General features: G+C 33.6%; 1 protein-coding gene across 1 annotated transcript; it reads left to right on the forward strand.

Annotated features, from left to right (window-relative positions):
- Positions 1-258: 258 nt before the first annotated feature.
- Positions 259-2,443, forward strand: RB195_021340 (uncharacterized protein; the record flags this gene model as incomplete). The annotated part of the gene is made up of 6 exons (XM_013441968.2): positions 259-304; positions 364-476; positions 932-1,022; positions 2,142-2,187; positions 2,263-2,323; positions 2,402-2,443. 6 exons carry the CDS (start codon positions 259-261, stop codon positions 2,441-2,443), a joined length of 399 nt encoding a protein of 132 aa, XP_013297422.2.
- Positions 2,444-14,051: the final 11,608 nt, after the last annotated feature.

The following is a 14,051-nucleotide window of genomic DNA, read 5'->3' on the forward strand; positions in this document are numbered from 1 at the left end:
TCTGCAAAATTCATTTTTATTTCTGTACTAGTGAAATGAAAAAGGGGAATTATTGGAGGTTTTGTTCTGTAGAATCTTTCAAAATGCTTGACCTGCAAATATTATACAAAATGAACTTTTTCTCAATATTTTGAGCTCTTCTTTGCTTTTCTAAGCAACACTTGTCTGATTTCTCTTTCCTTTTATTTCTTATACCCTGATTTTATGAAAATGTAATCAAACCTGGTTATTCTGCTTGTTTTAGCGCTTTTATAGAAGATGGGACGACGAAGTAAGGGAAAAAAGAGAGCTTCAATAGAAAAAAGTAAGGACTTCCAATGAGTTACTAAATTTAAACGATGTGTAATTTGTATGACCTTCCAGACTCCGAAAGTGTTGAAACAAGTGAAATCAATATAGAAGAGATCAACGTGGAGATCAAAATTTCTTTGAGTCAGCGAGAAAGCGAAACCGCTGATGTTGCTGCAGCAAGTGAAGTAAGCTGTGTTTTTTTAAAGTTAAATATTGCAATAAGTTTGTTTCACCCTCGTTAACATTTTTTTTGTCTTTTCAAGAATAAGGATCAATCAATAATCAACGTAGTTATCAAAATAGTCAGTGATCTTAATCCATTGACCGGGCAGATCAATGGAGGAAGATAATTGACTATATTGACTCCCTTGGTCCAGAACTCAGGCGATTGTGAACTGCAAAAGTTGACGAGCATGGAAGGAAATTTACTCAATAACTCATTAAATAAATGCTACAGTAGAAAATATTTTGGTAAATCTAAAATATTTGCTCAATTTCTTACCGTTAAGATTCTGAATTCTAACTGAAAAAGGAATTCATAATAGAGAGTTCCAAGAGTGAACCTAATAAATGATTATCATCCCTCTGATTATGATCTAAAAATTGTTTACTCTTCTGCGTACGATCCCAGTGATTTTAGGAAACAGAATCCCCAGTGAAGATCCGATCACGACTTCCCGTGCCATGCGCTCTGGGACTCGGTCATCGTCATTCAGCTGTAAAACCTAAAAGTAAGTGATAGCTTATTATTACCTTAAAAATAGTTCGTTTTTAAATGTTTACTAGCTGTAAAATTATTTGTGACAACAATCTGATTGTCATTGACTTCATATGCTCACCATCTTTGCATTGAGCGACTCTAAGACAGGGCTGACTCATCGATCGCATCGTGATCTACTCCATACTGAGAGATTTTCAATGATTTTAAGAGAAAAATAGTGATGCATGAACGGGTTTGAAAGTTCTGCAAAGCTGGAACTTGTTTGTAGAAGTGGACTGTGATATAATTTTTGATAAATGTTATTGTACAACATTTTTTAACATGTTTACTGATAGTTACGGTGCATCTCATGCCGAGCTACTTCCCTATAGAAACGTATAAATTTTTATGAAGTATTCCTATAATCCTTGTTTGTTGTGTAAGGCGGAGGAAAAATCAAGTTTTGTTTAACTTCTTTGGTAAGAGTTTTTTCGTCTCCGGATAGCTAAGAAATTGGAGCCGACAAAGCGTCTGTTCGAGTATAACATGCTTTACGATTTCGGTCCAGACTTGAAAACGGTCGAATCCTATCGTTTCATGTACAACATGCGCGCAAAGCTGCTAAAAATCGAATAAGACGAAAAAGTAATTTTATTATGCTTTATTGATATTTCAATAATAATTACTTAACCAAATTACTACTCATTTAAACTCGCAGAGATATAGTTAATTATCTGATGAATTATCTGATGAATGATGAAATTAGTCCTCTGTTGAAGAATTTTAGAAATCCGAAAATCCCCTCATCAACCTATTTTCTTCCCGAAATAAGAAACGTCATGAGAGAAATTATTAGAGATATGATGTTAGATCTGAGGAATGATTCCTAGAACTAGGAACTTCCTCCCGAATTCTTGAGTTACTGAGGAACCCGCCGATTTCAGAAATGACGGAGAATTGAATGAATTTCAAGCAGATTTGTACTGATGCAATTATTATTCAAATAATAAAAAAATTTCGTATATTTCACGCGCCTTCAAGAAAAGAATAATAAATACTAGTTTGGAGTTAAATCGACAAACTCTCCAACAGATAAATCCAAATGTTTTCATGCCAAATTATTCCGTTATTTAATTTTCCCAAATTTCAGTGGCATTCCAAAGACCAGCCGTCGAAGAATCACCTGATTGCAAAAGGTAGTGCTATACTCTCTATAGTAATACTAGATCACACTTCAATATTCAGCTTTTATTGATTTTTACTTGTTATAGATCGTTGATCCCGAGATTATTACCTGTGCGTAGCCCTTCGAACCATTCACCTGTGCTTGAGGTAGGTAAACAGACGTTATTCTAGGAAACATGTAAAACACGTCCTCATCTTGAAGATAACGGTAATTGTCTATTCCAGACGGACAACTGTGACGTCAAAAGAATTGCACAAGAGGCATAAAGATCTCATTTCCGGAACGATATACCTAAATGGAATGTGCATGTTTACACGTGTAATTCAACATATATACCTCTACAGTTATCTGAGTAATCGTTGTTTACTGTTTCAACATCCTGCCATTTTTTTAATCTAAAACCGAAGAAAAATATCCTTAGGAAAATTGTGAATGTATTGAGAGTACCAATATTGTCTTCTAATAAAACTTGTACATACCTACTACTGGAACAGTCATACTTTTTTCACCTTCGGCTACTTGAAATCTACCACCAACTGATTTTAAAATCTAAATTTAAATTTTAACACTTTTCTAATTCGAATCTTGCATTGTAGAGAGAAGAGGGAGTTTTAATGAGGTACTAATTTGCAGGAATAAAGTTTCGTCCTAGGCCGCTAACAACCCGAACTGAAAAAAAGTAGAGTAAATGCCGTAACAGACAAATTTTTGAATTTTACTCGAGAAAGTCAAGTTTTTTTTTTCTAAATAACCATACCGATCGTGATGTTATCCATAACAAATAGTCCTTTGAAGAAATTCCATACTTGATCTACTCCAGATAGGAAAGTACGTCTTTTGATTAGTTTGAGATCTGCCACTTTCATCAAATTATGAAAATCATACCCTAAAGAGGATGCTGTGCTATTGTTCATGCTGACACATATTTTGAAACAGGTTATTTTTTACATTTCGGTGGTTTGCATGTTTTTTATTCTAATTTAGCGAATTCATTTCGATGTTTTGCAAATATTTGTAAAAACAAGGATCTATCCATATTTATTTATTAATTTAGCACCAAGTTTCGCTAAATTAATTTATGAATACTGAAAAGGCAATGCATGGCTGTTGCAAAATGAAAAAAAAAATACATTCAGCAGAGGCATCCAAAAGTTACGCAAAATTTTAAGGAATGCAATTTTAATCTGAACACACAAATGAGTGAAATAATTATATGATGTGACTCATTGAATTCGAGATGATCGCTTGCAAATTATACGTTTTCATTGAGGAAAATTTACGTATCCCATTAGAAACGTTGAAAAGCTCATAATATTTCCTTCCTGAAATAATAGCGTTAGTGACAAAAATTTAGCAAATAAATTCGTGCTTAGAGTGGAAATCCATTAATTTTAGGAAATGATTTTTGTTGGTTTGTGTTCACTGTGTTATTTATTTCCCTCATCCCTATTATTATTATTATTATTATTATTATTATTATTATTATTATTATTATTACTGTAACTGTCATTGTTATTATTATTTATTCTTTCATTCTTCTCATACATCTATTTACAACACCACCCTATCACTGATGAAGCATAAATAGCAGTTCTAGAAGCTAAATGCTGGATGCTCGTAATCCACAAAGTTTCGAGATTTCCGATCCTTGCTTAGAAGTTCTACTTAGGATTTCTACGAATCTTGGTACGCCCAGTTTTTTTTTTTTTCTCTAATCACTTGCCGTTATTTCTTATCGTCTTTATCCGACTGTTCTTTACAGGATTAGGAATAACCACTTCTCTTTGGTTTTTGAGCGGATTTCACTTAATTTTCAATATCTTTTTAGAAAGCATTCGATTTATCCTATACTCTGATCACTTCTCTGTAAATACTATTTAGATCAATTTTACCTTAATCTCTTTTACAACCTATTTTGCAAATTTGGCTGCGCCTCCTTTTCCCTCTTTTAGTTTTCTCGTATGACCTCTTTTTTTCCAATTTTTCTCAACAGCGTTTTACTGCCGTTCTTTCCCTACCGCTTCCCTTCTATTCTCTTCTCTTGTTTTTTTTTCTGCTCTCTTCCTTTTTGTACTTAATACCACGTTTTTTTACATCATCTTTTAAGTTTTTTTCTTCTCATCTATTCACTTCGCATCAATCTTTTCACCTCATTCAAGGATCTTATCTTCATCCTGACTTGACTGCAGAGTAATTTATCTAAAGGGATAATTTGGGTTTAGTGAAGGCTACCGAGGTCATACAAATTGACGGAATTTTTTTTCACAATCTGTCCCCCTTTAATGCAATCCCCATCGAGATTTTATTCGGCTGTAAGATGTTAATGTAAATCGCAGTACTAAGTGTGGTTACATAAGTAGTAAAGACCAACCTGTATCTAGTAACAGTAAGTGATAGCTTCACTTCAAATCTGTCCTTTTTTTTGGTTTTTCTGTCCCCCAGATATGCAGAACTGACTAAGGGTTCCAAATTTCGAATGACTTGCTACTGATTTTTAGATTAAGGATTGATTTAAGCAAGTCATTCTTACTAATTGAACTTGTTTAAATAAATATTCTCAATTTTTAGACAAAAAAATGTGGATGCACTTCGGATCACTTCCGAAACCTTTTTCTTTGCGCAGCTAGTTCATAGCGTAATTTTTGGCGACCAAAATTTTTCAGAGACTCACCTACTAAAATATATTATTCAATGCAAAAAATTACTATCATTTAACTGCATTCAACGGTATTTATTCTTAATCTTTCTTTATTCTTTTCTCGCTATGCTCGCATTGAAAAGCGAAGAAAATACAGGAATTTATGAGAAATACGGTGATAATCGTATTTGTCTAACAGAGAAGTGTAGGGAGAAAATTATTATGTGCACGTTAGCGCAATTGTTAGTTCTTGTGAAAATTTGATTCAATACGAGTAATCAAATAACGTTACATTCACGAATACATCGTTAAGATCACGATGTGTAATTGTTACTCTCTTTCCTTCTTCTTTTTTTTAGAACGAAAGGCACGACCGTCGTTAGCGGATTTTCAGATGGGGAAATTTCATGAAATAAACGACCTGTTCTTCGTTTCCCATCCCTTTTAACTTCACTGTGTGCCAATTGCAATGAATAACTAATAAATAGTGATTTCATGTGATTATGTTAGGATCTAGAAGGTCAGTATTTGTAAAGGACCATTTTTTAAAAAAACCACAGTTAATTTCGAGAAGTACATATTTGTTCTAGAATAATGTGGCAGACGCATCCAAAAAATGACCTCTAATGAATTTTTTTTAGAATGAATTGTTCTATAAAAACTATTTTGTTGTGTTTCAATAATTGATTTCTTTAATTAAACCGAACTATATTATATACTTATATTATATTACTTTATTGTGTTTTGCTGAGAAACATATCACTAACGCTATAGCACCATACAAACTCTTCAACAAAACTACTCAACGTTAAAATAAACATAAAATAACCAAATAATATAATAATGTAAATATAAAATGACCAACCCTTCCAATGTTAAGAAAATTTAGCAATTTGCTTGATATAATATCTTACATGAATGCCCCTATGTTCGTGGATTATAAAAGTTTCCGGTTGATATGTGTGAAATCAATTTTGCAATTCTTTTCTATGGATTTGGTGGGATTTTTTTCTCCCTTAGAGTGAGAAACAATAAAAGGACAGCAGACATAAGAATCTCAAAAAAGTGTTTGAATGTGGCACTGGATTTTTTTTTCTCCAAAAAACTAAACTCAGTGAAAACCACTCCAATACGTAATCTCTGCTAAGACGTGTTCGTGGTAGAACCTTCATCTTCATCCGTATCTGTATATCCACGATACCTACACTGAAATAGAAAAAATCACATAGCAGAGAGAAAAAGACGAAGTTGATCTTGTAGATCACTACTCGGCAGTGTTGGAACGATCAGCGATCAGGATAGATCAGCAGTCTGGGTAGATCAACAATTGATTACCTCCGATAGAGTCATCGATCGGCTTGTGAAAGGACTCCCACCTCCACGTATCTTTTACAGCAACTAGTTGTATTTTTGCATATTTTTTTTTGTTTTATTTTTAATTTCTGTCTCGGATACAACTCTCACGGCTACACTTGAAGTAGAGCTTCATTTTATTACTAAAGACAAGAGCTTTTTCTTTCAGGAAAAAAAGTTATTTACTGAACTTTAAAGTTTTTCTTTTTGCCTCCTTGTCTTTTCAATATTACATGACAGTTTTAAACTTAAATTAAATTTATTCAATTCCAATTGTACTTTGCATTTTTCATTCAAGCATCTCCTTATGAACAAAAAACGGAGGTCATATGGACTCAATAGTTCTGAGGAGGGGACTATCCTCTTTAGAACCGCTGAGCCTCTGAACATAAATTCTGTGGTGGAATTTTGTGAACCCTAAGAAAGTGTAGATTTTGGAATCGCTTTAAAAAATTACTTCAATTGTTCGAGGAATTTAAGTGTTATTATTCAAGTTGCAAAGTGAATTCTGTACAGGATGATATGTAATACCTATCTGAGTTTTTTTTCAACAATGAAAATTGAGGTAAAGTAAAAGCGCTTTGTATAACTATCATAAATCTCCGGACTCTCAGCGTTACACGCTTTCTCTTAGATTCCAGACAACTATATTCGTTATTCATACGGATTTTATAACTCATATTTCACGCCAAAATATGCATTAAAAAAGAGAGTGCAACCACTCTCCATATATTTTTCGCTTTATAGGTTGCTTAAAAATTTGCGCATTTATTTTGAATACTGTATTGCATAACATAGAATTGTTTTCTTGGTAGAATAATAACCAAAGTGCTTTTTTGAGCTGGCAAATTACTTCCTATTACTGGCTCATTTCCGTGCAACAATAAGCTAATGTAGAATTTTATGGATTAAGGTTGAGTGGAAAAAACCTTTAGAGGAGTTCAGTATCGTCTCACCGATTGTCGTAAATTGCATAGTCTTGTAATTTGAACTAACACACCTCTTAGAAGTACAGATGTACGAATTTTTGCATTAAAATTAAACCAAATTGATCGTTTAGTTCGCTCATCGATCCTTTTAACTAAGCAACGACCTCGGTAGAGCATCAATCGATTAATAGGCAAGGTCGTCTATCGGTCAGGAAAGCGGCGTAATTTTCAAATATTTTCGAATATTTTTTTTCATTTTTTTTATTTTTTCGAATATTAGCTGGATGATCGGATCTGTTTTCGTGGTTTTTCTAACATGTTCTGACAAATTATCCTTGTAAAGATAAATAGTAATACGATGAAGAGGAAGCGTATGTTTTTAGTATTACGAAAACCCTGATGTGTATGTATTAACATTAATTTGCTACTTTCAGATTATTTTTGCTTTCATTCTGTAATATTTTTACTATCTAATGTATTCAGTATTATTTATAAGATCACAACTAAGACACCATCACTCTAGTGAATTTAATGACCTAAGTGTCATCGTTTGAGGATATTATGTTTCCTTAAATTCTCATTCTTTCTGATGTACCTATGCTAACTTCCTTGTTCCCATGAAGGTAGTTACACAGAAGTTCTTTGCAAGTCTTTTTTCATAAATGTAAAATGTTACAAGCACCTAATACTTAAACAAGTAAACAATTAAAAAGTCGTCTAATCCACATCTTCTACGATTCTAAGGGGTTTATGGTCAAATACAACATTTAATAAGATTATAGCACAGTTTCAACGTTTCCATCAGTTGCAATCCGTGCAACAAGTACAGTTTTAATAAACTGCAAGCAACAAATTCGGTGAAAAACCTAATTTCAAGAGTTATAAATTTGTAACGGTTTTTTTTCCTCCCAATTTTAGCGACTCTATCAAGGCTAAAGATCTGCACTCTTTTTAGCAAACGTTTGCAGAAGAAGATGAAGTGAGGAATCCGTTACTCACCGAAGCGTTGTTCGTAGCGTTCTGCTGACCTGATTTAGGTAATCAGCGTCTGGAAATAACGTATCCGTAAAGGAGACAGCAGGCTAGCGGATGAGATTTGAGCGCTAAATTTGATTGGCACCGAGCCGCCTCTTCAAGCACCTATCCACACCGCATACGAGAATATACACAAGTCCTACTCTTCTTCACTTTTCCAACACCTCGTTCTCGTCCAGTCGGTAGTTCCGGAAACGCTCATTCATTACGAGCCGAAAAAAAATTGCACTTGAAGTGTAACGGAATACAAATAGCTTAACATGTTCTAGCTTTTTCCATTACTTCAGGAGAAAAAAAAAACTCAGATACATACCGATGGCATCCTCAATACCCCCATCCAAAAATAACTTCTCTAGGAACATTAAATGATTATAATAATAATTGTAGATGAAATGAGAGCTCTAAATGATATGCTATGAACAAAATATCCGCTAAGTCTATAGCCTTTTCAAAATCCTTAAAATGAGAATTTGAAATCTAAATACATCTAAAAACCTACTTTGTGGTGAACCACGGAAGAAGAAAAATCTCCGAAAAAAATGCGAGGAATCTGAAAATCGTTATCTAGTATCTAAAATATATTACCCTAATTGCTGCTATGGGATTTGAATGTACGGAATTAGTGAGCGAATTCTCACGAGCACCTACGATTACCGTAGAAATCTGTGAATCTTGGGGACTAACGATTAGTTTATATAACATATTCCAGGTCATTCATTCTCGATCTTTGACGCAATGCATACTTTCTAGTACTCAAAGTCGAAACGCTAAGATAAGGCTGGAGTGACTCTCTAGATTCATTAATTTTTCTGGAAATCATTCTAAAAAGTTGAAGAGTTGTTCAGCTTTAAAATCATACTAGACGTTCTGTTAAAACAGACTACCGTAGTACAAATTTTGATGCTCCCCCGATGCATTGAAAATCACACTTGTAGCCTTGTGATTTTTGATTGAAGACTTGTTTTGAACGTGGATTGTTGAATAACGGCGTATATGAGGACTTGAATCAGTCTAGCAGCGTTAACGGCCACGATGACCTGAATTGAATTTGAATTTCCAATTGCGCCAATAAGGTATTCGTTTGATTGGGCTTTCTATGAATAAAGACGTACATATTTTTACATGTTGTCTTGAATGTGTTAGGATTTGTTTCGGATAGCTCTACGATACTGCACTATTACATGTCTATTCTAATATTCTTCAGGATAAGCTCAGCTGAACAACTACTCAAATGTTCAAATGTTCAGATGTTGTTAACTCCTTCCTTTTTTTTCGGAAGCTGAAAACAGCTTAATTAACGTGTGAAACATGTTCTTTGAAATGGAAATAATTCTTCGACGAGTGGATTCTCTTGCGAATTCTTTTGTTCTCTTTTAAAAATGGATGCCTTTGTAATTGATAGCATAATCTTATATGCATTACGCACTTTGTGCAATTCTAAGAGATAAGAGTTCTTAAGAAAAAAAAAAAGAAATGAAAGAAAAGACGCGAAATTTTTGCAATAGGAAAGTTCTCGAAAAGGCAAAAATCAGTTAAAAAATGTTTTACTGAATGACTTTTTAATGAATGCTTCAATGCAACATTTGTAGAAAGATTATCCTTCATTGATGTAAATTCGTATGTATAACATAACATGTGACGTATAAATAATTTTTTTTTAAATCAAGATAAGTCATTTTTGCATTTGAATATTTGGAGCAAGCCAGTCCGTGTATGTATTTCTGTCTGTTATTTTTGGACAACTGCTAGAATTCATTCTCCGTTAGAATCTGGAGGGAATATTAAATTGATGGATTCGTTTCTTTTTTTTGGATTTTCTCGAGAAGAGTGTCTGGAAAGTTATAGAATATTTTTCGTTGTTCCTCTTTTAAGGTTTGAGTAGGGAAGGCTGAGCACTGTTGTTATTTTCGTTGTTTTGTTTATTATCAAAGATATATCGTTAAAACTCTGTTTTAAAAAATTGGCAAAAAAAGAAGCAAAAATTTAGAATAAGTTGCTTTTTTTGCAAATTAATGAAAAAGAATGGTGTCATATTTGATAAAAATTTGTAGTTACTAGTATTTAGTGTGTGATTACTTGTGGTTTTTCTATGAGTCGAATTCTTCTATATTCTTTTAAGAAAATGATTTTTTTTTGTTATAAGTGATTTTAAAACTTTTAAATGCGTAGCACGACTATCCTATGACAAATTCACTGTTGTCATTTCAGCTTATCTCATGTAGAACCACCTCAACCGGAGGGAAATTCCTCTTTTCATAATTATACACGCATACATAATCATTTCAGTTTTTTTTCCATGATTGTGTAGCTGCACTAGTGGCACGCATTCAATAGTTTGCATAACTCACGTTTCGTTCTTGTTACCGGAATATGATACATGCTACAATAATCCGAGAAAAAAATCCTTGGTACACATTTAGTAACCAAATGGTTAGGACATTTTTTAAGCAGTACAAAAAAAAATGACTTTCATCAGGAAAATTATTAGGATAATTCTCTCGATTCGTTCACATTCCACGCGTTATCCACGTAATTGAGAGAAACGTAGCTGATAAAGCGATCGATTATGATTTTTTTTTCATTCATTTCCCTCACACAAGAGTTTTACTAAGTAAATCACACTTATTAAGTAATTTTTTTCTTGCTACTAACTTTCGTTCTATTGAGGTGTCTGCACAAAAGTTAACGTATAGTTGTCTTAGCTTACATCTAAGGGATATTTATTTATTTATCTATTGAAAACACCTACAGGTGTGACATAAATCAAAAACATGATGGAACAGAGATCATTAGAATTTCGCTTAATTATCTGTAAGAGAAAACGCTGTTTGAAGTTGTCAAATAGGATTTTGTCAATATTGAAATCAAAATCGAATTAAATCTGTCAAAATCAAAATTAAATTTCTAAAAAAAGGATCAGAATGTAATAATTTTTGTTTTATGTGAATTTAAGTCTGGGGCTTTATTAAAATTTTACTTGGTTCCCAGATATTCACTATTTTATCGTTTAAACAGCTTCTTGTTACTGGAATTAGGAAAACTACTGCAATTTTTAGGAAAGAAGAAAAATTGAAGAAATAATTATTGTTATTTATTATCACTATTATCAAAATCAAACATTATTTGAAAAAAAAAATTAAAAAAAAAACTATTTTTTCGTAGCTATCCCTTAGAAAAAAGGAAAGATAATCAGCCTCATTTCTTCTTCATTACGTATATCAGCATTTATCTCCTACACTCAGCTGCCTAAATTCCATCGTCAGTTACACGCAATTTAACATAAAAAATAAATCAAATTTGTAACTTTCTCCACGGCTCTTAGTGAGCTAACAACAAGTGGAGGGTGTATGAGGATCGGAGGGAGCAATACGCCATAACAACCAAATCTCCTAGATTCTCCCTGTCCTAGATTTTTCATTCTCTACGTCTAGCCATTTAGAAATAACTACAAGACCATCTAAGAAACTGCTTCAGCACAAAAACAAAGAAAAATGACTCAGTATTTCATTCCTTCTTGTGTTAAAACATTTTCTTGAATTGTTACCTGTGAAAGGATGTTTTTACTGCAGCACAGCTTACAAAAAATGTGTTTTTAAGGGAAAAATCCATGATATTTCTGCGTCTTTTTTCATGTTCAGCTATGAACCACACCAAACGTTATATTTTCAACTTGTTGTCATCATATTGTTCGAGATCGGGAGCGTTAATGAAGCTATGGGACCGAAACTTCTAGAAAAATTATTCTTCAGGATGAATTACTAGGAAAAGAATGAGATGATATACGGAAATCGAAGTATCATCGTTGTGATGGGGTCTCATAGCTGAGAACTCCATGCTACCATATCAGTTGGTTCGTTTGAACTATCGGATCTCCTATTTTGTACTAGGCAGTAATTCCAAGCGTTTGTACTTCTCTGCGAATTCATGCAAACTACTTAGGATATGTAATTCCAAGTTATTTTAACCGTGAGGATTAAAAATCAGGGAACGGACGATTATATAATGATCCACACCACACACTACAAATCCAGAATTCATTAACAATACTACAAATCGACCTAACTTCTCATAACTTACTACTTTTTGAATTTTTCCTAACTTATTGATACCTCCAGTTTTATTTATTGTTATATTATTCATATTGTTGATATTATAGGAGCGTAGTTGACTCTAGAGCGATTACTGCTGATCTTTCTTGACTCATTTATGCCACAGGCAGTTTTTAAGGAAGAAGTAGTGTTGGCTACATTCCATAAAATATAGGTGAAGCTTTCAGGACCGACAAATTTCTATGAATCCGCAATACATGACTGTAATTTTCAGTGTTTTAGGATCCTCACAATGTTATGATAAATGCAAGGTACAAATTGCATTATTACTATGTCCTTTCGTATTTTCTGCTTGCCTTAACATTTCCTTAATCAACACTTTTCATTTTAATGAACATATTGGATCTATATTAAAATATTATATTAAAATACAATGATGTTCACAACAAGAAAGTCATCCTAACTACAAAAAAAAACACCTTTGTGCCAATGTGTTAGGCAGCAAACATCTTTCAAGAAATACTTATTTCTTATTACTTCAAAAAAGCACAGTAGCGCTAGGAAATGTTGAAAGACCAAAAGAACTTAGAATTGATCAGCTCCCCTCCTCCATCCGCTCCCCTCCTTGAGATATGCCAACGCATGCAACTTAATTCTGGATCGAGTATGTTTATGAACACGTATATGGCATATACAATGGGTTATGGGAACCAACCAATGCATCAAATCCTAGTGCGTATGTACTCGGACAGGTCTAGTACTAGTTTAGTTACTCTAATTTGGCGAACAGAGAGAGACGAAAGATTTGGTTGGCCTGCTGCAGTTTCAATCCGTCGACCTGCGCAGACGTACTGCTGACCTCAAACCATTCTGCTAAATCCGCCCTATGAATTGGTGAAGTGTGGAAAATGTGGAAAGTTACGCAATTTTGCCTGGATTCATAGCAAATTTATGCATACTCGCCTTAGCCGAGTTAAGCTTATCTTTTACAGTATCATTATCATTCGCTCAGTAGTTTACATTATTTTCGAACAGATAAAATTATAATGGTTTTCAAAATGGTACCTTCTAATACGTCATTTAAACTTAAGAATCTAAACGAATCCAGCAAAACGATATCCATGAAAGTTTTATTTAAAAATCGAATCCCCTCGTACTCGTAGCATACTTTATCCGAAAATCCATTTTGTGGTTTCTTTGAAGAATACAGACGAATTTAAGATTATTGACAGAGTTTTTGCTACTTCCATTTAAAGTTTCATTAAATGCCACGAACTTTTGAAAAAGAAAAGGAACAGGGTAACGGAGAAGGTGATGGAAAAAGAATCTAAGCAGGTGAAAACAACAAAAAAGTGTTAATTCAATATTCGAGATAATATTTTACTACAGGAAATATAGTTGGATGTGATATATATGATAAATGAATGGACCGAGTTTTCCTCGTGTTTACCAGTAAATGTTGATTCAAATTTTGAGGGTATTTTTTGTTTGCCCTGGAGATAGGTTCGTCTTCTCTCATCAACATTCTGAATGTTATTAGTCCTCAATATAAAGAAACACGAAAGAATCCCCGGATGGAATTTCATTCGTCCGTCATCGTATGCGCTCGTGAATTGTCTGTAGCGTGTGTTGTCACTTGAACGCTACTTAGTTGTTTCCGACATCAGTTGTCGTTCTACCCTCAAGCCTCGAGCCCTCCGCTAACCGAGTCAATCAAGTAAGCTGGATAGCTTTTCTGGATTTCCTAGTTTTCTTGCTCACTTTCGTTTTGGTGAACCTTATCCGCTGCGATGAATAATATTCGTAGCGCGATGGAATATCTGAGAACTGCGTGATTCGCGACGCCGTTCTCATGCCACGCACTTATGGG

This window comes from Necator americanus, chromosome X (genome assembly GCF_031761385.1).
Source record: "Necator americanus strain Aroian chromosome X, whole genome shotgun sequence".
NCBI classification, from domain to species: Eukaryota; Metazoa; Nematoda; class Chromadorea; order Rhabditida; family Ancylostomatidae; genus Necator; species Necator americanus.